The 26975-nt window shown below is 40.1% G+C and overlaps 2 protein-coding genes across 2 annotated transcripts; one reads left to right on the top strand and one right to left on the bottom strand.

Moving 5' to 3' along the window:
* Positions 1 to 207: 207 nt before the first annotated feature.
* Positions 208 to 26095, bottom strand: LOC111335654 (striatin-interacting protein 1 homolog). Its single transcript, XM_088761030.1, has 23 exons — positions 25944 to 26095; positions 25804 to 25876; positions 25310 to 25384; positions 23731 to 23868; positions 21307 to 21350; positions 20493 to 20569; positions 19824 to 19892; positions 19188 to 19294; positions 18306 to 18433; positions 17056 to 17297; positions 16460 to 16525; positions 7646 to 7709; positions 7014 to 7085; positions 6083 to 6157; positions 4977 to 5074; positions 4388 to 4439; positions 4238 to 4312; positions 4006 to 4106; positions 3337 to 3403; positions 2872 to 2976; positions 2220 to 2303; positions 996 to 1116; positions 208 to 622 (listed from the first exon to the last, which is right to left on the bottom strand). The coding sequence occupies exons 1-23, from the start codon at positions 26022 to 26024 to the stop codon at positions 330 to 332; spliced, it is 2307 nt and encodes a 768-aa protein (XP_088617156.1). The 5' UTR covers positions 26025 to 26095; the 3' UTR covers positions 208 to 329.
* LOC111335662 (uncharacterized) lies at positions 12524 to 14735 on the top strand. Its single transcript, XM_022941648.2, has 2 exons — positions 12524 to 13205; positions 13480 to 14735. Exons 1-2 carry the CDS (start codon positions 13130 to 13132, stop codon positions 14163 to 14165), a joined length of 762 nt encoding a protein of 253 aa, XP_022797383.1. The 5' UTR covers positions 12524 to 13129; the 3' UTR covers positions 14166 to 14735.
* Positions 26096 to 26975: the final 880 nt, after the last annotated feature.

Below are 26975 nucleotides of genomic sequence, written 5' to 3'. Positions count from 1 at the left end.
GCAACAGTAGATTCAGGTAGCAAAACAAAGTGCGATGCTGAACGGCGCCATAGTAACGGAGGAGTGAAGAAATGAGGGGACTAATTAAACAGTATTCAACCGAGAAATTTGACGACCATTTGTAAAGAAGTCGCCTAATATTGTGACTGTTATAAAAAAGTTGACTATATGAATTGACTGAACAAAGAGAAATGACTACAACATTGGTGAAGCCAGAACAAAACATTTTATAACTTTATCATTCTTCATTACAAGTAGCAGAAGCTCTGTACACACTACACATGGTGCAGTTCGAGTTACTCAAACAGGAAGGCATGCTAACTAGTTGATTACTCAACACATTGTGCTGTACAAGAGCACAATTGATCCCAATCTATGGACACTGAAAACACCTCCCGCTCGAGCCATCTCTCGTAATTGTTTTTGAAATCGCTGCTCAACTCTATCTTCTCTCCTAAAACACTCAAAACGTTGTTATCTACCGGCTGATACTCGTCCTCTTCGGCGCTTTCTCCCAGGCGGTCGAAATTCTCGAAGCCGTATCGACGGTTGTTAAAGCGATCTACGCATGTGCGCAAGGCGTTTTCTTCACCTTGGAAGTCCCAGGGCCGCGCATCAAGATCTGTTGATTAGTGAAGAGCCATTAAAGGACTCAAGATCACATTTCGAGTGCGAGTTCTCTTGATAAAAGTCAAGGAGAATTATATTTTGAAATAATTCGCCGACGAAACTCGTGAACATAGAAAATTAATTTTTTAAATTTTCGAGTTGCCTGTTTGTATTTTGTTTGTCTTGGTTTCAGTTGGAGAATATCGTGACGAATATGAATTCAAATCAGTGACAGTTACGCGCTTTTTGAATGTTTCAATTGGCTGCCACGTTCTGTTTCCTGATTGGCTATTGCAACAGCAACCCTCAACTTATTATTATAGAAAATCATTCACGTGACTTGCGTCGACCAATGAGGTCAAATTAACGATTAAGGATATGCTCACCGTTCCCATAAGCCCAATCGTCATTGAGCCGATGCCGCACCCTTTGATAGATGGCCGACATCGTCTTCATGTTACTCTTTCTCCAATTCCTTCCTAAAAACTTAGTTTGCGCCTTCAGCAACTAAAAAAATAACACAACGAAAAAAGAACAGATAAACACAAAAATTCATTACATTTGGAATACTTTATTTCATCTAGCCCTTCAATAAAGTAGAAAGTATATGTGCACGATCCTTCGCAGTAAAGCACTATTTGAGCAATAGTGAAAATCAGACCTGAAAAAAATTTCAGGCCTGTACGGGTGTATAGCCATTTTCTAGTTCCAAGAACCTCGCTTTAAAAACGAAGCAGAGTGTTTACACTTTTCCCTGGCGAAACCCCCCCCCCCCCCCCCCATTCATGGGGAAGTTAAGTCCAATTTTTTTTTTCCAAAATAAGAAAAAAAAGCATAGAAGTGTCTGTTAGACGAGAGCGTAAATAAGGGGAGGTCCACTTCAAGACAAACAAAATTATAAATACTTAATGTAATATTTCAAAAACTCGTGCTTAGTGTTACATTGGGGTTTTCAAACATGAGAAAACTGATAAAAGCACTCGGCCTACGGCCTACGGCCTCGTGCTTCCATCAGTTTTCTCGTGTTTGAAAACCCCGATGAAACACGAAGCACGAGTTTTTGAAATTGCTTCTCAATCGTGCATCATTAGCCAAGGACAATGAAAAAATTCTGACTGATTTTGGCATCAGTGGGGTTTGACATTTTATCAAGCTCTAGGGTTTGATATTTCATCAAAGTATAGTGGAAAACTATCTGTCCAGTGTTTCATCGGGGTTTCTAAACGCACACATGTGGCCAAATTGGCGTATCGTGATTGGTTTGTAACTTGATGAGTTATTAATGAGTTTGAGAAATTGAGTGGTAACATGCGATCTTGTCGTTGAAAGAATTTCGGTGTCAAGGCAACTAATTGTATACCCATAGCTCTGATGGAAAGGGGGGGGGTGGGTGCGCGGAAGGGTTCGGGTGAGGGGGAGGGAGAAGAAGGGTTCCTTGTGAATCTGACACTGCTTCCCCATGTCTCTCTTTAATGCTTCCTAACGAAGTGTTTTCCCAGTCAAAGAAGTACGTGCTGCAATATTTGATAAAATTATACAGTTCTTGACAAGTTTCAAATGCCAGTTGCATGGTTTTCGTTGAAAAGAATAATACTATGAACCAAACTTACCTTGAGAACATACAACTGAAGGAGTTCGTGTTTCACCTTCAACACACGCTTCAATATGGGAGCGGACTTGAACACAACAAGCATCTGAAAGACAAGACTCGCGTTAACAATGCGACCAGTTTACTAGGTCAGTTTTGGGTTACGTCACTTCTAAGTCTCTATTGCCTTTACACTCCTACCAGTGAAGTCAACCGACCAGATGGAGGCAGGAGGGAACCAATCACGACTAGGTGTCACGTATTTTCCCGCGCTTGCCGCAGGTTACGCGCCTTTGACAAGTCTTCTTCAGATAGCTACGAGGAAGTTCTTATTTCTCATTAACTTCTATGATGAGGATCAAAAAAGAGCGCCGCTGAATTTCAAGATCGAAGAAAAATTAAAATTAACCGGTTCTTCAATTGAAGAACTCAAGCCGAAATTAACTTTCAATTTGAGGCAACATTTCCTGCCTGTTTTGGGGAATATTTGACTATACGTCGAGACTAGCTTGGTATTTTTTTAAAGTTGCATTTAGTGACAATCAAAAGTACGAAAAAGGGCTATTCTTTACACTTCACACCATAATTTTCCAAAGGCTAAGAGACAAAAGAAACTGGACCAACGAACGACAAATGCAACAGAAAAACGACACAGAAAAAAATAATTAATTTACCATTGTGCGCGAGTGTTTCCATTTGGTGAGTTTCTGTAGAATGCGCACCAGGTTGATGCAGGAGAACAGATTTCTCCAACAGCATGCTTCCTGATCAGCGTTTTCCTATGGAAAAGGAAAATCGTACAGCATAGTAAAACTGAAAAAAAAACCGTAACGGCAAGGTGTTTAATGAGTATCGGGGATCCCCCCTCCCCCCTAAGCTGTCCCAAGCCTTACGAAGCTTTCCCACCCGTCTGCCAAGCTTTGCCCAAAAAAGACCGTCAGTTACAGAGGGTAATCAGAAATGGGAAAATTCTTTGGCCAAATTTTGATGGCCTGGGTTAATTTTTTTAATTAAACGCAAAACACATTTTCCTATTATTTCATACTACTATCTTGCTCAATGAAAGCCCTGCATGAACAACATAAAATTTCCGAGTGAGGAAAAGGTTCACGTCCGGGTACCTCTTAGTCAGTACTTACCAGACTTTCGGCGGTGAGTTCCAAAGGGTCACCCAAGATGCACGCTGGGAAGTCAAGTTGAGGTATACTGTAAAGAAAATACAAACCAAGTCAAGGCGTTAATCAAACTCATGAGGTGCAACCGAGTGAATCCAATAACATTTTTTGCCACTGTGATGGCATATATCATTGTCGATAAGAGAACAGACCACGCTTAACCACTTTCGATTGGTGAATCAGAAAGACGGTCAGGACCGAAAAGAACTAAATCGAATCATTGGAACAAATTTATTCCCTTCAACATAGAAAAAATCAAAGGTTAAATGCATTTTTGTGAAAGCTAACTGGTAGTTTCTTTGTACTCTCTTGATTCCAAGATTAATCATCAGATTCTCAATACTGGTCTTAAGAGATAACCCGCAGTCAATGGGAAGAATAGTCCCTTTTACAGTTGTGGGCTTGGTCGCCAAGCCTTTGAACAGAAGTGAGGCTTAGGGTGAGCCTGTTGTGATAGAGACCTGTATCTGGTTAGCATGATAACAAAGAAATTTGCATTTGAAAAGCAGCAACATCTGTATCACAACAAGGTCACCCTTAACCTCACTCCTGTTCAAAGGCTTGGCCACCAAGCCCACAACTGTAAAAGGGACTATTGATATGTTCAATCAAGAAAACAGACACTCTACTCACGTGTTCTTGGCGGCAACGAAAGCGGAAATGTTTTGATTCAGATACTTCAAAATGAGAGGAATACAGTTGGCGAAGACGAGATGTTGGCTCATGTACTCAAACTAGTAAAAAGGAAAAACAAAAAAGAAAAATCAAGCAATTTAGGCCCAAGAGGAAATTCATGGCAGCTACTGTAAAAGGAAAGAATTACGAATCATTAAAAACTCCCTAAACAAATTAATTTCTATATTACCTGATAAACATGATTCAACTTGTAATGTTTAAGCAAAAGGAAGAGAATTGCAGATATCGCCTTCACTATGATCTCCTACGATGAAACAGAACACAAAATTGAAACCACAGAAGAAAGAGATCCTCAAGCAAATGTTTGTGTAATTCTTACCTTGTGTCGGTTAACATCAATTCCAAGTCTCATGGAGAGAAGAACTGTTGAGCTGGTAAAACAAAAAAAATTACGGAATCAATTTCTGAGGACACTTGGCCAAGGGCGTAGCCAGGGGGGTCCTGGGGTGCCCGTGATCCCCCCTTGGAAGGTCTTCTTTAGAGAAAACAACCTACAATATTCAGGTGGCGAAAACGCCATGACAATATCTTGGCCGTAAAAGCCATTGATATGGGCCTTCATGCCGCGATAATACGACTGAGCCCGCTGATACACGCAGGAGAGCAGCGGTATAAATGGTGAGTAGCCTCTGTGACCCCCCCTTTGAAAAATCCTGGCTACGCCCCTCTTGGCACATATAAAAAACAAAAACAAGCAAGCTCAACCAACAAATAAACAAACAAAACAACCAAAAAGAAACAACTAAAACAGACGCACGGCGTCTGAATGAGCCCTTAGGAAAGATACATGGGTAGTTTGCAATTGCATTTTCAATTATTTTTTTCGGCGTTCAGCTCTTTTAAACGATGTTCTCATAAATCAAAAAGTATCTTGTTAAAAAGAAAGAACAAGAATGTGTAGCACTCACGGCATATCCTGTGGAAAGACATCGGCCAAGATGTTAATCGATTCAGTTTTGGGTTTTGCTGTTGGTGCAGCGGCGAGAAGGATCTTCAATATGGCAATCTGAAAAGTGAGAAAAACCGAAATGTTGGCCCAAAGTGAACTGCTTGATTTCAAATTTGTACAGCGGTGAAAAATGTTAAGCGGCACGTTTACAAACTTGATCAGGTGGCCTGGTCCTTCGGATAAGAGGGGTTCAGAAAGGACTATTGTCAATAGTAGAAGCTGATAGTGAACAATTACTCACCGAAGTGGAGGTGGTTAGTGGTGGATATTTACAGAGCCGCGAAGCGGCGAGGTAAAAATCCACCGCTAACCACCGACACTGAGGTGAATAGTTGTTTTAGTATATACTAAAACAGTGAGATAATGTACACCACCGTCGTTAATTTAAGTGATTTCTTCGCTTGTCAAGGACGCAAACGGTGACGCCATTTTTTCCCGAATTGCTCGACGGTAAATAGCAAAGGATATTCGGAGTTTGACTAGCCAATCATAGCGCGCCCTCAACGCTATCCACTGTTTTAGTATATACTAATGTATTTTAATCGTCTGCGTCAGAGTAGTCCTGAGAAGGGCTTTTGTTTGTAGTAGCGTCTAAAAATTTGAACGTGTTGTCTGATCGCCCAGGCGAGAGAACTTCTGAGAAGGACTGTTGTTTATACTAGCGTCTAAATTTGATCGTTCAGTCTGATCGTCCGGGTGAGAAAAGCCCCTAAAGGAGACTGTTGTCAGTAGTAGTGACTGACGTTTCGGAAACCTTCGCAAAGACATCATCAGAGTCTAGTCATTCAACCCCTAAGGTTCTCGGCAACATTCCTTTCTAGAACTTCTCTCACCGAGACGATCAGACAACACGACCACTCCTAGGTTCAAACCATTTACTGTGGTAGACTTAAGTTTCTAGTCTGTGGGTGAGACCTTAATATCTGTCACTTCAAATGAAAGCTACTGTGTAGTACTCTAACACGAATCCAATTGTTAAAGCAAAACACCGTTTCGGGCTGTAGGTGAGTGACCATGCGAGTGTGCAAACAAGGCAAAAGAGATGTAAGAAATTTCTCTACTTACCACATACTGCGGTAAATTTGGAAGCATAGCTTCGTACAGTTGTTCCACCCGGTTTGAAGGGACGTTTAATTTTCCCTATAAAAATTCCAAATCCATTGACCAGGTGAAACAATTAATAATTTTGGAACAACCCGTATAATCAGTCTTGGAAGCTGCCTACTGAAAAAATGGCGCGCCTATCTCGTGCCACGACGGTTACAAAAACATTGCTTTGTAGACGGAAATGCTGTCCTGTCCAACCAAGGACCACCCACCTTAAAATAATTGACCCATGAATGCATTCGTTGCTAAAACGTGAATGCAAAGCGAGCGAAACCACACCTCAGGTGAAAAGCGCGGGAAAATACGGATTCGAGACGCCTCATTTTTTCCCAGCCGAAAGACAAGAAATTCCGGTTGGAGAGTGAAATGGTTCCCTTCATTCTGTTTCGAATGCTTTGTAACTTTTAAAGCAATGTTGAGGTTCTGTACTTTTTATATTTGCTCCACTCCTTTCAGTGAATTCGGCGGAAAACCTGAATTTTCCTTCTACGCCTGAGGCCACGTTAAGACATCAAACGTTACGCATGAAATTTCCCCAATACGGTTCGTGTAAGCTTTAAGAATCAAATAATTAAGAACGACGAAATTTGCACCTTGTGTGAAGCGCGGAAAATATACAACAGGTGAAAGCGCGAGAAGCCATGCACTTTCACTTAAGGGTAGAAACTTGAAACAAGTGAAAAGTGCAGGGAAACATGTAACAGATGAAAAGTGCGGGAAAACATGCCCCCGCCACTGGGCGCGATAACAAGTGACAGGTGAAAAACGCGGGAAAACACGCTCCTGCCACCGAGCGCGAGAACAAGTAACAGGTGAAAGACGTGGAAAACAAACCAAAAGTGCGCTGGAAATCATTTAATGGTTACTACACACGTGAAATCCCACAAACCTTTGTAAAGGGTCTGTTCATTGCTTCCTCCTCTTCTTTGACTTGAATTTCGGCCAAAGAAACATACATATGCTAAGCGAGACAATTTTAATGAGTAAAAAACAAAAAGATATAAATAAAATTCAACGACCGTAGGCCGTTTGCTGAAGATGAGGACAGGTGCCATTTGAGAAGGTAACAAATTGTGCGATTCGAAAAATTCTTCAAAAAACTGTGGGTTCATTTCTTAATCGAAGTTTTCCTTGGCTTCGCTTACACTTGTTTCCTTATATAGATTTCTATGAACGTCCAAACTACTTTTTATGTGACAGCAGGCCTTTCCTATGTTTTCCTTTGAAAATTTGCACGGGAAATTGGCGCGCGGCCAACCAAAATTGATCCTCTTGCGCGAGACCGATGTTTGACCGCTGTGTTTCCATGGCTTCTTCAATCGGAACTGATTGGTGGGGACAGACTGCTTTGTTGAAGGGAAAAATTCTGCGCAAGTCAAAAATTTTCATGGAAATTTTCTACGATTACTCCCAGCAGGCACTAAGTGAATTGGCGCTTTCCCAACGTCACGTCCAAGCGACTTGTCGCTCAGTGAGCAGGTAAAAAAAGACAAATTAAATCTAAGCGAGATAAAGCTTCACCTTCTTCAGAATTGAAAGTCCCTCATGTATTGGGCCGGGAAGCCCTGCAATCGTCTGATAGTCACTGTGGAGAAAAAGAGAGATTAGCGATGAAAACTGATATTTTCCAGAGACTTAAAGAAGTAAACAGAATAGGACAGATGATAAATTTCGAGCTCGGGTAATAAAACGCCTTTAACGTCGTTCGGTTCGTTCTTGCCTTTAACAAGGGTGAACCGACAAACAGGCAGGGAGCGATTTATAAGATCAATTGCTCCGACTCGCTAAGCTTCTTACATTGGAGAGGCTTTCTTTCTTTCTAACCATTTTCACTGCATTACCGCAGTAGGGTAGGACTAGAACGGAACATATGCGAACCATGCGAGTAGTCCACCCAATAAATCCCACCCATCCCACCCCAGGGGAGGACATCCATCACACAGTAATCTTGTGTGTGGGAAATTAACATCTCCTACCCCTAACCCTGTAGGAGACGGGACCTCCATTTGTTTGTCCCTGTCCGAGAAGACTAGAAAATCTAACGATTTCTTGATGTTATAGAAAGGTAGCATATTCTTCTGGCAGAAAGCTCGCAACAAGACTGACTGAACACAAACGGGTGTCAAGGAAAGATGATGTCAACTATCAATGCTGAACATCATCGATTTACGAACCACACTATTGACTGGGGCTCGGCACAATGACAATAACATACAGCCCTAACTACTATCAACGACTGACTCTGGAAAGCTGGTTCACTAATTTAGAACAGACTCCCAGAAACAGGTGTCAACTACTACCAGCACCATACAAACGACTCATTCACGACATTAACATTACAATCGAACGACCTAACTTTACCGACGGATCGAAACAGACCAATCACGATCGACTTACACCACTCGAGTCTTACAGCCAATACCATCACGGCAAAATTGATCAATCATTCTTCACAAACAGGACTAAAAACACTCTACTAACAACAACAATTCACTTGACTCTGATGATGACTTCCGCACAGGTTGTCGAAACGTCAGTCCCCACCACCGACAACAGTCCATCTCAGGACCACACTCATCCGGACGATCGCACTAAACCGGCTTTCACAAGAAACCCCCCGGGTTCAAACCATTTACTACCTTACAACACTATCAGCGAAAGGATATGAGTTGATAAACTTCTCAACCAGCGGGAGTTATCTCGACACAACGTCTCAATCTCTTAACTTCTTGACGAGGAAATAATTAACGGCTAGAACGAAAAATCATGAATCGTGTCTTGACAGTTAAACTTCCTGTTTTCCCTAGGCACATGTAGTACGATTAGAGAGCTCATTCAGTGTGTGTCCATCGGAGTGACATACTAAAAATGTGATTATTTCAAATCTAGAAAAGGAAGGAAGGATTTGAAAATTAAGAACTGAATTAAATTGCTTATCGACTTATACTGAAAACATTAATCTTCTCTCATTTGATCGTGGGAGACTCGCGGTCAACAAACAATAAGCTTTAGTGGCTCATAGACCTGGAATTTTCTTATTGGATTAGGGTTGAGAAAATACGAGACCTTTGATAATCTGTTTTGATCGTGATAAGGAATTACTCTATTGCCAGAAAAGTAATTGCATTGTACCCATTGAACAACAAAGAATCCCCTTGCGTAAATCCGAAAAGATCTGGAAGCTGGCCAAAGTTATAATTTTGCAGTTAAATAGGCAACCATTTAACGAAGAAAGTGTTGCAACAAAATGTAAATCATGTTGTAAAAGCGATTGCAATTGAGAAAGAATTAAAATGAAATCCGCTTTAAACGACTGAAAAACTTTAAGGTCATTTCAATGTCGCCACACCATTGCAGATCAGCAAAGATGTTTATCTCTGATATAATTATAATAAATCTATTACACCATTTAATAGCATCATTGGTGTTGCAACACATCATTAATTGACCATGACCATTTAATTTCACTTCTAAGTCCTGATAAGCAATTCTCCTCGCAAACAAGCTACGAGAGTTGCGTTTGTAACAATCACTTGTTCACTTGAGATTGTGCTGTAATAGTTATAGCAAACTCATGGTGATAAATGAAGTGTTACGGCAAACGTGGTGGCCACAAAACCCGTAATTATTTTCGCTGGCACGGAAACTTCACGACGTCGATTTGACGCTAAGGCATTCCATGACCAACATGCTTTTAAAGTGTATTCAAAACTTATGTTCTCATCAGTCGAGGAAGTGTAAGCTGTAGCTAAAACTCTCTGATAAATGACATTATTATATTAAGATATCATTTGCCTAGCCTAAAGATTGGATGAGAATAAAAATTTAAACAGATTAAAAATTTGAAATTAACCTTCCCACTGTGTCCCTAAGAAGTTTAAATACTTTGATTAGTTTTTCCACAGGGATTCATAATCGTTAAAAGAAATTAAGTTAAATATAACATATAAACGTACCAGCGGAACTGATTTATATCTAAGGAAAACTAAATATTGAACTCAAAGCAAACATAGCGTTTTTGGTTACTCTCTCGTAAACTGACACCTGACACTCACTGGAGGCAACAAAAGTACGGAAACGTTTGCAGGAAACTTCTGCCTTTCAGGAGCCGCGCCTATTACGTAAAGCTTGACATTATCCGCTCTGATAATGATATGTATAGTACTTCCCCTTTAAGTAGTTGTCGACAAGTAAATCCTCACTTGTTTGAAAGATATCGGCAGATATGATCTGCATGAGAAAGCATCAAATGCTCGAGCTCTCAACTCTTGGACAAAACAATTTTCAAAGGCATAAAGCCATATTTGAAAATCTAATATGATTTTCAAATCAGTGATCTCAGCTAAAAACCGATTTATTTGTTTTTCGTTCATGATACTTTTATTGTTGACCTTCAGAGCTATTTGTCCTTAAACTCTGATACATACGAGGATGGATATTTTTTCCATACTGTATTCTATACATTTTTTTTGGTTAAAAAATTCGATCTAAAAATCAAGTACTTCCTAAGCTGGCGATCATTTCCTTTATTCTGATGACCTATATGTTTAATTCGAGGGTGAAACTGCCAGGAGAAACTGGATGTTAATCATTATTTGGAGACGTATCATGACATAGCAAGAGGAAACCAGTTTTTGGCATGAGTAACTAACTACCAGGCAAGCCTACATGTAACCGTACCCTCCATCCGAGGAGAAACGTTTCTCCTCGGGGGGGGGGGGGGGGGGAGGGGTACAGCTACACTTAAGCTTCTTTTACGCCACAAAGGTACAGGTAGAATTTTTCATGAGGTGGGGGGGGGGGGGGGAAGAGATGTAGAATTTTTCATGAGGTAGGGGTCCTTCAAATATTTCTCACTGGGATCTGGAGACATGCCAGCTTGCCTTGTTTTTTTCAACTGTCTGTTTTTCTTAATAACGAGTAGAAAAGTAAGACGATGGTGGTTAAAATTTTGGCCATTTTGCGGCTAACAATTAATGTCATTCCATTATTGTCATCAGAAATGTTTTTTTTTTTTACGACTAACGGTTAAAATTTGTCAATTCTTACGCCTAACAGTTAAAATTTTTTGGCTATTTTATAGCTCTGAGATAACCCCATTGAGGGTCAAAGAATGCGTGAAACTCATACAATCGGAAGCTTGCTGCTCGAAGGATCTCCTATGCTAAATTCATGAAGAGGACGAACCCTGGCCTGTGTACAGCCGCCCCATACCCTATAAAACAAAGACTTCCCGAGGAGGGTAGGGTGAGGCCGTACGCAGAAGAGCCCCACGATAACATATGGTTGAACTTTGCACAGAAGTCTGTTAATCTGCAGAGTAAAAACCGATGCTGCATTAGAGCACAAGGATGCAGATACTACTCTTCAACTTGTCTTAGCACCTATCCCCTATCATGTCTGTTTTTTTAATTAACAACTCCACCAAAAACTTGAAAAGAGTTTTCTCCACTATATTTTACTTTTGAATCCCTTAACTATTTTTGCCAAGAATTATATATAGCGATATGGCTCAGCAAAGGTCATCCTATGGCGCTACCGATATTTTCCGCTAACTTTTCATGCGAATCACCGCTAAATCCCCAGCCATAACTACAGTGAAATTTAAAGAAACAATTCCCGCTATTACCAAATTACAGGAACGTCAGTTAGTCTCCAAAATACAACATCTATTCCTCATCTTTCGTTACAACGGACACCTTGGATGCATTGAATAACAAATTCATGCTTTGTGCTGTCTCGGAATGTTCACGTTTGACCTGTAAGACACGATTATCCATTAAAGTAAATGTGTAGTGCGAATTAAATGAACTGGTTATCGTGCAGCAGGAAGCAGTTTATACTGTGCGTTTTACTTTAAAACCAAAAACTGGATCATTTTATCACCAACCGCTCTTATAGGCTCTCGCTGTCGTGGACGCCGCAAGTGCCCGCTGTAAGGAGAGTGCAGTAACAGAAGTTGTTTTTCAAAGACTTGATTTCAAGGTTATAATCACGATAATGGTTTAATAGCCAGCGATAAGAATAGCCTATTGATAACTGGTGATACTAAATCGGATTGCATATCTTAATGATCGACAAACACTTGAGCCACGAAGACGTGGTAGCATTTGATTTCCCGACGTCTTGCGCCATTAAAAGGAGTCTTTCTTCAAGTTCACCACAATGGAGGCGCTTGTTCTTTGACCTTTTTTTTTTTTTTTTTTTTTTGTCACGTGCAGACCACACCATTGTTTTCATTATTACCTCCTGAACTAGCCTCTTGAAAAGAATGAAAGCTCGCGTCATGGCAAAAACCGCACAGATTAATTAAAAGTTAATTTACGAAAACACTTTGCAGTATGCCTGGCCACGGGCCTAATAACTGAGAGATAAAACACTGTTTTAACATTTGTTTTTTTTGTTTTTTTCTTCATGCAAATGACACCAATCTGCGCGAACAAAAATTAAATACTTTCTATCACCTATAGCTTTGCGCTGTCGTCGCTTCAACAATATCTAACACAAAAACAAAACTGTAATTTTTCATCTGGAGAACAGTGCATGTGATTCCACACCTGTTGATATCGAGAACCGCTCGGGACATCAAAGTCCACTTTAGACTAAAACCTCGAATACCCAGAGCGTCGAGAGAAAACTTCCTGTAGTTAATCTTAGTACACGCTGTGCATTGATCATGGAAAATTTCTGCAGGCCGCAGCAATTTACTCCCGAATCGCGCAATCAATGAGAATGGGTCGTTCAGCTGCACTTTGAAAAACACGCAGCTTGGTTCTGTATATTTATTTGGTGACAGCTTGCCTGGAAGCGCGTACGAATAGTAAACACAATTGAACAGATGAAACGCTGATTATTAAGTGACGTCATTGACCGATAAAATTCTCTGGTACACCGGTGCAGGGCAGTCGATCGATCAAGGTGTTGCACGAGTGTGGTTTCTTCTAGGGCTGAAGCGTGGTTTGCGCGATTCTCGTTGCAAAAAAACTGCCACAAAACAACCTCAAAATGCCACGATCATTTCTCGTCAAGAAGAAGCCCGAGAAAGCGACCAGGAATGCAATACATGATTCAAAACCGAAAGGTGAGCCGTAATATTTTTTCCGTGCACTTGTCGGTTGTCCCAAGGGTAACAAGTGTATCGTTGCCAACAAATCCCTGCTCGCTGAACCTCCAACTTCGCCTCTGAAATATCTTACTATTTGTCCCCCAAAATTTTTAAATCTCTTCTCAAATGATTTGCTTATCTCTTAATATGACTTGTAAAAGTAAAACAAGCGGAAAATAGTATTTCTCGGGTATTGCGTACTCTTCATACCACATGCTTAAATTGCATGCTCTCGTTTCGTAACCAACAGGTCGTCAACTTGACCTCGAACAAGAAGCGCTTCCAGATTCTTCATTTATTACAAGATCTGTTCTCGAAAACGCACGAATACAGCCATGGATCGATTTCAAGACATCTTACTTTTATCCTGCCGAAGTTACAGCTTACCATGTGTTCGATGGTCACGTATTTACAACGCAATCATCACCGAAATACGAAGAGGCACCGGCAGCTTTGGTAAGCGCAGAATCGCCGCAAAATGACAGGAGTATTTCTCGCGAGAAAAGCCGTACGATCAAGAAACACCGCTGCCAAGACTGTGAAAGAAGTTTCAACACTCTGACTGCGCTGCGAAAACACCAACATCCCCGTAAAGAGTTCGCATGCAAGTACTGTGAAAAGACCTACGTCTCGCTGGGAGCGCTGAAAATGCACATTCGCACGCACACGCTTCCGTGTAAATGCACGATCTGTGGAAAAGCTTTCAGCCGTCCGTGGTTGCTACAGGGTCACATCCGCACGCACACGGGAGAGAAACCCTACAAGTGTCCGAGCTGCGATCGTGCATTTGCTGATCGATCGAATTTGCGTGCACACCTTCAGACACACTCCGCGGTGAAAAAATACAGTTGTTCGCAATGTTCTAGGTCTTTCTCTCGCATGTCCCTCTTACTAAAACACCAATACTCGTGCAGAGATGAATTGAACTTATCCTGAAATTTTCTCCGAATTCAGAGATTAAAAACATTTTGTCCGCAAGATGTGAGCGAGTTTTTTTCTCCGGAAATGCTTGTTTTTGCTTCACGTTCTTGCTGAGGAACAAACATTATTGCCGACCGCTTAATAACCCACAATATGTGAAGTGATAGAAGTAAAAATTTAGTGACAGAAGATTTCTTATCGTTTACGTTCTTATCGTTGATAGGGCAAAATCGGAGCAATCTTACTGAAGAACCATGAGCGAAGTGTAAAGAGAAGCAAGTTTCTTTGATCAAAACACGAGCTGCATTTTTGATAGACCTATCAAAAAAAATTATAGAAATAAAGCTGTCATTTGGGACTTAATTGTAAAGGGTAGAGTTACATTTAAGGAGCTTTACCATCACATTCCTATTTGAGACCGTGCCCCGCTGCCGGGCATTTAGCTATCGCATTAAATTTAATGCCTTACGTTTCAGACGCAACGCATCTACTGACTTGGAGTGCGTGCGGTCCGAAATGTTATTAACCGGTACACTAAATAATATTGTCAAGAGATTGGATAAATAAATGGAGTTGTAAAAAACACTTGAGCCTCCTTCGATGTTAAACTTGACCGCCGAGAAAGTTGTCGAAACACCAGGTGACATCTGAAGAAAACGCCAACAGAAGGGAGTAAATATTTTTTCGAATAAATATATCTGGAAATTCGCAACAAACGGGGGCGGAAAAATAGTTGTCTGGAGGATTCTCGAAACCACCGAATTAACACCTTTAATTCTGACGATTTGATTCCAAACTCTCCCTATTGATGCAAATATTTTCGCATAGATTAGTATGGAGAATTTGGCATTGTATCAAGAAAACGCCCTCTGACTGATTAGATTGTCTTTTCTCTTCACCTATCGACTGGATTTTGTGGGGCCCTCTCACGTTTATCTGGATGGGAGGGTGACTTTAAATTTGATGATACGAAAGACTTAAGTATTTTTCATTTCCAAATCTGCGGGACCACAGTAATTGGCTATCGCTATTGTGGTTGGATGCCCGTTATTGTTATTGTAATCTATCCATATGTATTATTGGCAGAGCTAATAAAATAAATAAATTACCGAGGAAGAACAAAATTGAATAGACCTTCCGTTTTTTGCGTATTCTCTGTTGGGAATGTCTAAAATGCATTCCGTGTCATAGTGGTTGAAAAGTGTTGTGGTCATTGGATCCAGGCCAACTTATTGCGTTACTTTTAGTCAATCTAGCTGTGGTAATATTCGTCTGGAAAATTCATTCGAAATGAAATAGAAATAAAATCCAACAAAATACGTTAAATTAATTCAAGCCAACTTCCTTCAGAGCGACTGTGACTTTGAGTCCCCTTCACAGCCGTTTTTAAGATATCACGAAATGCTTCCCGTCCCACTCCTTCCTTCACAAAAGAGCTCTGCGTGACATCGTAAAAGGGATGTCACGTAAAGAAGTTTAGGTTTTGAGGGCATTTTGAACAGCCCGAGTTTATAAGGTGTTTAAAACCTCCAAGAGTACTATCCCACGCGCATAAAAACTTGTCGAAATGATCTTTGGAATCTGCGAAGGTACAACGTTATTTTAGGGTGGTCTTCCTTCTCAAGTTTCGCAAACAATATAAAATTACGGTGGATTTGCGCACGACATACACGTGAGCAAGTGCTGTTATCACAAGAGAAATTTTCGGCTGAGAATCGAAAGCAAGCCAGGATAGAGAACTCGATTCAATTCAGCCAGCAGAACAGGCGTAATTTTGGAGAGCTTATGCTCAGTATTTTCTTGGTGAAAATTTCGCTGCCATCTTGGAATTTTACAGCAGCTGAAGACTGGGGAGAGAAGTAAATTTGTACCAAGGGGGTGAGCGGCGGTCAAAAAAAAGGAGGGGGGGAAACGGGTGGGTTGATCCTGCCACCCATTCTTACCCTATATCAAGCAGGGTTAGTCGAACAAACGATCGCAAGTTTGTAAAGTTAACTCGCCTAAAGATGCCTGCTCTGTAAGCTAACCTCTCTTGCAAAGAGGGAACCGGTGGAAAAAGCGCCCTGGGAACGAGATTATAGATTAGCGTCTCCCCGCGAAGCTAAGTGTGTTACCTTCGTTTCTATTGGCTTCTTGTGATGTTTCTGTTCGTTTTTAATTGGCCGTTGAGTTCATTAAATTACACTCGATTTCTTTAAAAAAAAAACTCGATCGAAAAGCGCTCGGAAAAAAAAACAAACAAAGAAAAAGACAACAAGATATATGAAACCACTACCAGGAGGTCTAAAAATATTAATTTCTCCACTGACCCTCGCAGTTGGAAGCCAACAAACTTGTTCCTTGTATTATCCAAGAAAACTTCCACATCTTTCTGCCTACAAAAGAAAAACACGGATTCCTATTTTACTAAAAGTTTAAAATATTAGTTATCAAAGGGCGCTTTCATCAAACCCACAACAAAACATCTACAACTCGTAGAAATGATCTTTGGAATTTTGCGGGCGTACAACGTTATTTTAGGGTGGTCTTCCCTCTCAAGTTTCACAAACAATATGAAACTTCTGCTAATCTGCTTTATTAATCGAACCCACTCCAAAACATCACCTGACGAAAGGTCACCCATTACCGAAAGGTGCTGACAAGCCTGCTCAACGAGGTACAATGAAGAACCTACACATGTTCTGTTACGACATGTTTCTCGGAGCTAGCGAGTAAACAAGATCAGAACGAAAATTCTGGGTTGGTGGGAGGGAGAGGAGAGGGAAAAAATGCTAAGAAAACCGAACAACCACATGGAAAAGCCCCTGTAAACTTCCCAAGAGCCCCCTTTTGCTAAATCCGCTGCATTAACTTGATTTTAACCTTGCCTGAATTACATTTAGCTACATTTTACAGAGCGCTCTACCTGACTTTCGGTCGCAGCTTTGGTGGCTTGTATGACGGTTCCTCTTCACTCCTGTCCCACACAATCTCTCCATTACTGTCACTATCAGTTCCCGACTGGGGTGGGGTGTGGGGAGCGGGTGTCCTCTCCTTAACAGTGGGTTGTTGTGGAGGGCACTGGACCTCGTAGCTGGCAGGTAAGCCCCTAGCAACTCTGAAAACTTCTTTCTTCTTCGCTAAGTCTTCTAATCCACCCAATGAAATCTACGGAAGTAAGGAGACAGAACGCGTTTTGAATGACCGTCATAAAACCAAACTAAAAAGGAATCACAACGGCCCATCAGAAGAAAGTGAGACTCGAGCGGCAATTGACATCCCCTGATGTATTTAAGGGAAAATTAAGGGACCTAAATTTAGATTCAGTGAAATCATTTGATGAGCGATATGTTATCTTTACACACGGCCTCCTTGAAAAGCGGTGTTTTATTTTCGTCTTAATTATTTTAGTTTTTCTTAATTTAGATTCTAGTTTGGTTAGGTAGTTAGTTTTCTCTACTTTAATGTAAATGTACATGATGGAAAGACCGTGTATAAATAAAGTTACCTATTACCAATTGAATAGTGGTAAGAGTTTTTCTAACCGTTTATACCCTAACATCAGTTTGCAAGTTCTCCGTACTCTTCTCTATACGATTCCTAAGGTACTTTCTAGGAGAATTTGTAACTCAAACAAGAGCTTCTAGAGGTTAATGTTTGATTCCGGGGTGATACTGTAGGAGTACAGTTTAACAGCAACATTTTTAATTTTTGGACATCAGGCCTGCTTGGACATGTAGCATGTTATCAACCGCCAAATGTTCCAAGACAAAGTTTGATTACATTTCAGTTAAGCTACATCGTGAAGTCTCTTGGCAGCAACAGATTTAGCGTGCGAAAAGGTCTTCATTGCCACGTCCTCATTGGAAGAACGCGTACTTCTCCACCAGCGAGAAGATTTGACACGAGTCAGAGAGAGGTTTGCCAGGGATCTGGACACTAGATCCCTTGCCAACTTTCGTTACTCAAAGCCTCATACCCCAGGGACCCTTATACCGAAGCGCTAATAATGTCTTCTGGCTACATGACTCAGGAATTCGGGCGACATGACTAAAAATGTTTCGTGCGACACGACTCCGGTTTCGGGCAACATGACTTCAGGCAAGATAACTTTCGGGCGACTTGACCGCTTACCACCTGCTCGCAGGCTACACCAGTTCAAACAAAACAACTCACCAGAATAGTTTTCCACAAAAGGAGAAGAATTTTCTTGATTGGAAAATGAGGGCAGCTACCCGCGCAGTACTTCAAAATCATTTCCAGTAAAAGAATAGGAAGGAGTTCATCGCCACCCAAAGGTTCACCTTGTAAAAAAAAAAAAAAAGAAAAAAAGAAAAAGAAAGAGAAAAGTAATTAAACAGTGAGTGACAAATGCCACTTACAGGGATTGCATCACAATGTGAAAAATTTCCAAGGATGCACATTAATTTTTGTCCACCTTCTAATGACATTCTTCAATTAGCTTGTTACCTCGAATAAAGAGGGCAAGTTTTGAGGAGAAACTGTTAGTAGTGCTGTGTCAGTGGTGGTTATTACAAGATATTATTATATGGCTGTGTCTGACAAGGACTGGGAACTACCAAATTCACGAATTTCATTGGCTGAAATCAAGATTGAAAGCAGTCTAGATTTTCCCATCTAAACCGACATCTAGACCGGTCTAGAAAAAAAAGGTACAAAGAATATAAAAAATTGGCATATAAGACACAGCCATATAATAATAAACATCTTATTAACCGAGCTAGGTCCGTCTGTTTAGGAGAATCTTGACCTTGGTCACTGGTACAGACCTCGGTCAAGATTCTCCCATACAGACCTCCCGCTCGGTTAATAAGAACTAAATAAAGTTTTATCAACTAAGTTAATGATGTAAGTTGGTTACTGTAGAGTGTCTCTAAAGCTGACGTTTCCAGCGTTGGCCCTTTATCAGAGAGAATGCGCTGATGGCCAATTTACATTTATCAATTCAGTTGATAAAAGCACATCAACTTGCTAACTGTTCCGTAGTGATAGAGGAGCCAAAAGAGAGGGGTTGAGGTCAGAGAAGGCTGTACTTACTCAGTTCATTGAAAAATGCATTCTGTGCTTGAGCTATGTCATCTGATTCACTAGGATCTGCACAGCGCATCACCTCCACAATGGTGTAGATGATGTTGAGATACACCCTTTTTCACAAAGAAGAAGAAAAACATAAATGTAAATTCACAGTCACTGGTGAATCATTTGGATAAATGCCAAAACAATTCACCTGACCCTCTCACTCCGAAGACCTCAATTATAGAAATTCTCCCAACTGTTTGCCATATAATTCTTACAATGTTAGTTTGGAGAATTTGGTATCAGATCAACTAATAATCATCAAATTGATATTTATCTTTATTCTCATCACTTGTCTGCTTGATATTGTATTGATATTGTAAGGAGAAATTCTGTCTTGATCACTATGGGAGCTGTGTACCAGTCTGTCTCCAATCTAAGATTTTAGAGTTCAGGGTTTATTCCTAAGTATGGCTTTGTGAATTTCTGCAGTTTGAAATGAAATGCTGCATGAACCTCACCAGTGAAGTGGTGTCCAAGGATACGTAATACTTTCAAATACAGTAATCCTAGACCCAAACATTTACACCACACGGTTGAAAGAAAACACCAACCAATTATCAGTGCATTAAAAAAACTCATTCATTGTTAATTTACCTTAGTGTTATGCTATCTGCTATAGACACTGAAGGTTTCTGTAATGCTGATGTTGCAGCATCGGTATTCCTGTAACAAAACAGTGTAGTTCTTAGTAATAGGAATAATAATGGAATTTAGCAGTGGACATTCCAGGAGTTGACTCTCCTTGTCCACTGTTTCCAGGTTGAATTAGAATTTGGAGGGCTTTTTTTTTAGATGGAGGGGGGAAAACTGCAAGACCCAAAGAAAAATCCTGGGAGCAAAGACAATAATCAAGAATAAGCAGAACCCAGAAATGAGACAAGGTCTGGGAATCAAACCCAGGCCACAGCAGCGGGAGACGAGTGCTCTCACCACTGGGCCATCCCCATTCTCCCAGTAAAAATTGTGGAATGACAAAAATGCTTCAAAATAATGCTTCAGAACAGTACTTCATCTAAGGATTAACTCCACCTCTAGGTACATATCAGATAATGGAATTAAAGTATGGTTTTCAATGGATATAGCTTTTATATTCACATGGAAAAGCATTCTTTGGTTCAATTTCTATTTAAGACAGAAGCATTTAGCTTTGAGTCAAAAGCCTCTAAAAGTTTTTTTAAGCTTCTGAACAGAAAATCCTTTTACATTGCACAAATTGTGTGCGTAATAACCCCTGTAAAACTCAATGATAAGAAAAAGACTCACTCAATTTCCACGTAAAGAAGCTGGACAAGAAGAGGCATGACTCCCAGCTTGTATAACAGAAAGACATTATGTTGTGACTACAAAAGAAAAAGACCCAAACAGCTTAAAAACCCACATAAAATGCTCAAGTCATAAAATATTTAACAAATGGTAAACACCACAGCATACACTATTGAGTTATGGATGCACGCGGGAGGTTGCTAAGCACGAAAGAAGCGACTCTAGCTTCTTGAGTGCTTAGCAAACCTCCCAAGTGCATCCATAACTCAATAGTGTACGCTGTGGTGTTGACCATTTGTTTTATAACATAACATTGATACATTGTAGCTAAAGAGTTCCCTTTTATTTAACAAATCTTACGCGGCCACAAAAAACAAGTGCGCGCGGAAAAATAGTCTTTGCATTTGCTCACGTCAGCAGCGTACACCCATGGGCAAATGGGGGACGCTAAATTGACCAATCAGAGTGCGCGCTTTGCTTTGGTTATGTTATAATAAGGTTTTGGGTTGGAGCTCACCTTTTACAAATTCTCTACTTTTAACAGTAATAAAAGGGGTAAGTTTCTTAAGAAACTGTGGTGCTGTGTCAGTGGGGGAGCATAACAAAGTAATTTTGGTTTTGTCAACTGAGTTGATAATGTACAGTGACCAATTTAAATTATCAAATCAGTTGATAAAATGAAAATTACTTTTAACAGTAGACTACCATTTCTCAAGTCTCCTTCTGAAGAAAAGTCATTTGTAAACATAATTGAAATACAAATAATTCAATGTAATTTCATGCAAATGAACAAATTTACATGACTGAGAATTACCCAGTCTCTTTGCTCTTCTTCGTCACTGACTTCACCAAAATTCCCTGAAAGGAAAACAATAAAACTATCCAATGATTACACTCCTCTCTGACTAGTAATAGGCATATAACAGGCTTTTTCATTGTAGCATAGGAAGCAAACAACTTAAAGAATTTCCTATTTTTACATGCAACTATGGTGAATAAAATTTAGTAAATAAACCCCTTCAGGCGGCTGCGTGGAGGGTGTGGTGACCTCATGGTTAGTGCGCTCGACTCCAGATCTAGTGTTCTGGGTTTGAGCCCTGGCTGACAACACTGTGTTATGTTCTTAGGCAAGACACTTTACTCTCACTGATGGTGCCTCTTTTCACCCAGGTGTTTAAATGGGTACCAGCAAATTTCATGCTAAGGGGGGGGGGGGGGGAGGGGAGTAACCCTACCATGGACAAGCATTCTCCTAGTCACTTCATGCCATGAAAACAGGAGTTAAGCACCACCTGGATGGGCCACTTGGCTTAAATACAGACTTTACTTTCTACTTCGGGTGGCTACTATGACAGCTAATAATGTCCCTGGCTGAGAGATTGTCTGAGTAATGAACATTTGGCCAAGAAGTGAAGCTCTGAGGGAAATCATGACATTATTGTTGAGGACGATCTCTCAGCCAAGGATATTATCAGCCTCCATACCAGTAAGCCAGAAGGGGGTTTATTTATGTTATAACCCTCCCGTTAAGTTTCATATTGCGCACTGACACAAATTTTTTTGGGTTTTTTTGCACTTTCCAGAGCAGCATTCAAGATCGTCTTTTTAATGTCATCATCACTAGACTTTACAAAATGAGTTCACTTTTCTTTGATGTAAAGTTATAAGGATGAAAAAAGTGTAATTCTTGAGCTGGATTTTTTTCCATTGACTCTGTTTCTTTTTCGACAGTGATAAATAGTCCATTTTACAGTTGTGTGCTTGGTTGCCAACCCTTTGAACAAGAGCAAGGCTGAGGGTGACCTTGTTATGATACAAAAGTTGCTGCTTTTCAAATGTAAATAACTTTGTGATCATGCTAACTAGATACAGGTCTCTATCACAACAAGGTCACCTTCAGCCTCATTCCAAATCAAAGGCTTCGCAACTAAGTACACAACTGTAAAATGGCCTATTATCAATGTAGATGGAGTTTGTATGATAACCATTTCATGAGTTTGCAACATGTGAGGTAAAATAACCCACGAAATGGCCCTGAAATTAATGAGTGAGTTATACTAATTCATAGGCAATATTTAAAGAGTTGTTGCGAGTAATGCTATAGTCTCAATAGTTTTTTATGTACAGGGCTTGACACTAATGATAGCCAACTAGCCACAGACTGGTAGAAATTCTGTTTTGGTTAGTGGTTTTCAATTTCCACAAGCTAGTTCAGCTAGTAAACAAACTGAAATATTGTAGTGTCATCTCAGTTGTCACTAACCACTTGGCTAGTAAGTTGAAAAGTTAGTGTCAAGCCTTGGATCTAAGTGAAACTGCATAATTATGAAAGTTCTTGAACACAATTGGTTTTCAATTTATCAAGTTATCAATTTAAGCCCTAATAAGACAGTGTATATGTTATGCTTGTGATTGGACAGTGCATATCTAGTGCTTGTACAATTGAACAGTAGGTGTCATGTGTGCACCCTGTAGCCACACATTTTGCCGAGTTAACCAATGATTTTAATGAAGACTTAAACCAATGGCTCATTTATTTCTTAAATTTTGACAAAGTTTGAATTAATTCATAAAAAGACTTCTTCTCCATTTCTGTATGTAATCACACTCATAATTTACAAATCTGACTCCTGCCTTCGGGTCATCCAAGTTCGTTGATCACCAAAATGACAAGAGACCAAATTGGACCCCACTTAGTTCTAAACCATTGCTAATGGTATTTCCATGTCAAAAAATAGGTGCAGTTTGTCTCATATAAAGGTACTTCTAAAGAAAATCATTCAACTCTTTAACTCCCAAGATCTGATTGTTAATTCTCTCCTCTACCTGCTACACATTTCCTTGTAAATCAGTCATGAGAATTTGGTGTTCGATCAAAATATCAACTCTTTTCTAACAGGTTTCAGTATTCTTGCCACTGGCTTGCTGGATGTGCGAATATCATAAGGAGAAGTTACATGTTAATCACTTCTGGAAGCTAAAGGGCTGACCTTTAAACTCCCAGGAGTGATTAACATGTAACTTCTTCCTATGATATCCATACATCATCCAGCAATCGGGTAACGAGAATACTCAAACTTATCAGACAAGTAAAAGTTGTTATCTTGATGTAACACCAAATTCTTAAGACTAATTTACAAGGAAATATTTAGCAGCTTGAGGGGAGAATTAACAATCAGATCTTGTGAGTTTAAAGGTTAGAGCTACAAAAAAAAAAGAGAATGCATGCATCCCATACCTTGAACCAGATAAAGTAAAACCCTTGCTGCTCTGAGTCTTACTTCCAAGTCTGCTGCCTCACAAGTCTCAAGTGCAAGAAACAGAAATTTCTTCCTTTCACTTGGTTTCATCTCAGTCCATTTTTGATAACCAAAACCTATACCAAAAAATTGAAAAGATTTAAAGTCCATCTCTGTTTAGAATCCAAAACAACTCCCTTCAATACCAACACACATAGTTCCTCATGAGTGAAAGAAATGACATTCATCATGAAAATGACCTTAGCTGTAGTTTATCCCAAGTTTCATGCTTGTAGGGAAAAGGAGTGCTATCCAGATAACCCCCAAGGATAACCCCAGGGATAACCCCAAGGATAGCTCCAGGGATAATCCTAGGGATAACCCCAGGGATAACCCCAGGGATCATCCCAGGGATAATCCCAGAGATAATCTCCTGTCAGTGACTGTACTCCTATTCACAACAAAAAATGATCAAAAGTATTGTCACTTTTCCTGGATGGGATGCTAATCTGTGCAAGGTAACCTGCAGGGATAACTCAAGGGATCACCTCTCTTGTGTTTTCTAGTATGCTGCATTTCAAGATATCAAGTGGTTAGTAATATTGTTATTTCTCCTGATCAGATGCTTCTCTATCCAGGTAACCTCCAAGGATACCTCCATGGATAACCCCAAGGGCAACTCCCTCTTGGTGACTGTACCACATTTCATAGCATGAAGTAACCACACACATTGATACTCTTCCTGGAGGAGATTTTGCTCCAACTCTACATGTAGTAATTCCCCAGCAGTCTGTTACTGAAGATTCCCTGATACTCTGCTAGTACCCATTCTCCTCCCAAGTAGAAAGCCATATTGTGAATGATAACTGTCTACCATGCAAACAAAACTCAACAACCCAGCCAGGGCTTAAACCCAGACACCTAAATCCATAGTCTATCTTGCTAACCAGGGAGCTTTTGAGTCTCTTGCTGTTAGTGTAAATTTCTTACAGCTTCACTAACAGTTGGGTATTAAATGTACCACAAATTCTGCTTTTTTGGAATGCTTGCCCATATCTTCTCTTCATTTCCTTCCCTCTTGCTTCTATCCAATCAGTTATATATATATCTTATTAACCAAGCGCGAGGGCCGTATTGGGAGAATATGGGCCCAAGGTCTTGACAGTAAGGACCGAGCGCAGTGAGGTCTGTACAAAAAAGACAGAGGGCCGATATTATTCCAGTACGGTCCCAAGCAAGCTTGGTTAATAAGAGATTTATTATACAACTGAAGTTCAAAGGGACTCAAGTGCAGCATCATTTGGGACCATTTGGGACAGTGCCCATTCCAATACTGAGAGAATATTGACCGGCAATAGAGCATTTTGATTGGTTGATTTTAGTTATTGGCCCTCTGACTGCGTGAGTCGTGTAATAATTTTAGTTATTAATAGCTTTAATCACAGTTAGGTAAAGGAAAATATATCTTAAGGAGTCACAGATGTACTAGATTTTCTGCTCATTTCATATGCTCAAACATGTTGTTTCTAGGTCTTGCACATTCATATATTATTAATTTATTTTGTACATATCATTTACCTTGTGAAAATACCATAGTTTCAAATGCTTCCTTATTTATTTTTAATTCATTTTCTTCAGTGTAACTATAAAGCTCTGTGGAAGAGAAGAAGCATCTCATCAAAGTCTGATCTAGAAATTGGATAGCCCAGTCAGATTAAAAGTCGATAGATTAAAAGGGAAAAGTTATATATACAGCTCGATTTCTAGTTTTCTATTTCTTTTTCACACGTCATGCATAAATGTAACGCGTTTTTATTCCATAAATTATCTGATGAAATCTAACGTAGTATGTTACCGTTTAGTGGTTTGTGGTCACGTTGATCAAGGAGCAATCCCGGCCCCCAACTCAACAAAACATGTTTTGATGACCTTTGATTGCACAACTCTTGTAAGAGCAGAATTTGTGTTGCTGTGGGTAACTATAGAAGACTATCTCTCTATGAAGCAGATAATGTGAAAGAGCTACTTAAACTTATAACGTTATAATCATGTGCGAATAGATTACAACTTACCGGCGATTTCGGCCGATTTTCTGTCGGCATCGTCGTAGGTAAATTCAACATCGGGTGTAGAATCCAACTGGCCCTATCGAGAAATGAAACAATTTTAGGGTGAAAAGAAACTTTTGACTCTCCATCTACCTCTGGAATACCTCTGATTCTCGTCTCTGCCGTCGCAAAAGATCTCTCAGTTTAGGTATTCCTCTCTGTTTACGATCAATACTGCCCTCCATCTTGGATTTCAAACACTTCGTTTAGCAACCACGCTTTTACCCATTGAGGCCCAATCCCTTCCGTCAAATTTCAGACAAGCCAACAACTGAAGGTGTGATGACATGAAAACAAATGAAGGCAGTTGACCCTCTCATCGACCGCCTTGAGAACGGAGAAAATTGGGCTTTATAGAAAGACACCCCTTTTTACGAAGAGTATAACATTTTATTTCAAAACGCTTGCTGTAGCCTATTATGTATACCTGAAATTCAGAAGACACTCATATATAAATGAACCGTAAAGAATGAACTCATGAAAGGCCGGATGAAAAACTTAGCAAACGGAACGTGTGAACGAGTGAACGAATAAATGAATGAAAGAATGAAAAACTGAACAGCGAATGAATAAAAGGGGATAAGTTTCTGAGGAGACTTTGGTCGGAGAAAGTTTCTTGAGTTGAAATTTCGAGCGTTAGCCCTTCGTCAAAGCGAATGAACGAACGAACGGGAGGATGTCCTATTCTTTTCACAACCTGGAGCTTTATGCAGTGAGAAATCGTCGTGGGTGTGACCACTCGTCGTCACACGGACTCTCTAAAAATTATCTGAGTCGTAAGACTGTAATTTATAAGTTAAAAATGGAAACGTAAATTATGGTATCGACAATTTGTACGACGTGTGTGACTTCTAGGGCTAATACTACTATACCCCCTTGATACCACAGTCCTTATTGCCTGCCCCTATGACGTGGGTACGGAAAGGCTTAAAAATATTGTTGCTTTCAACTTGACTTTTGTCATTTCCAAATTCAGAGAAAACTGGGTCTAACTGGAGAAGAGCACATTTCGATCGAGTTGCAAGACCGAAGCTGTTGAAAAAATCACGTCAACCAAGCAGGAAAAGGAAAAATATCACAAGAACCCGGTGCCGATCGGATCTCGAAGTAGAAACAAGCAATTGCGGAAAAACGCG

The sequence above is a fragment of the Stylophora pistillata genome, chromosome 5, assembly GCF_964205215.1.
Source record: "Stylophora pistillata chromosome 5, jaStyPist1.2, whole genome shotgun sequence".
Classification (NCBI taxonomy): Eukaryota; Metazoa; Cnidaria; class Anthozoa; order Scleractinia; family Pocilloporidae; genus Stylophora; species Stylophora pistillata.
This window is presented reverse-complemented; position numbering and strand designations above follow the sequence as displayed.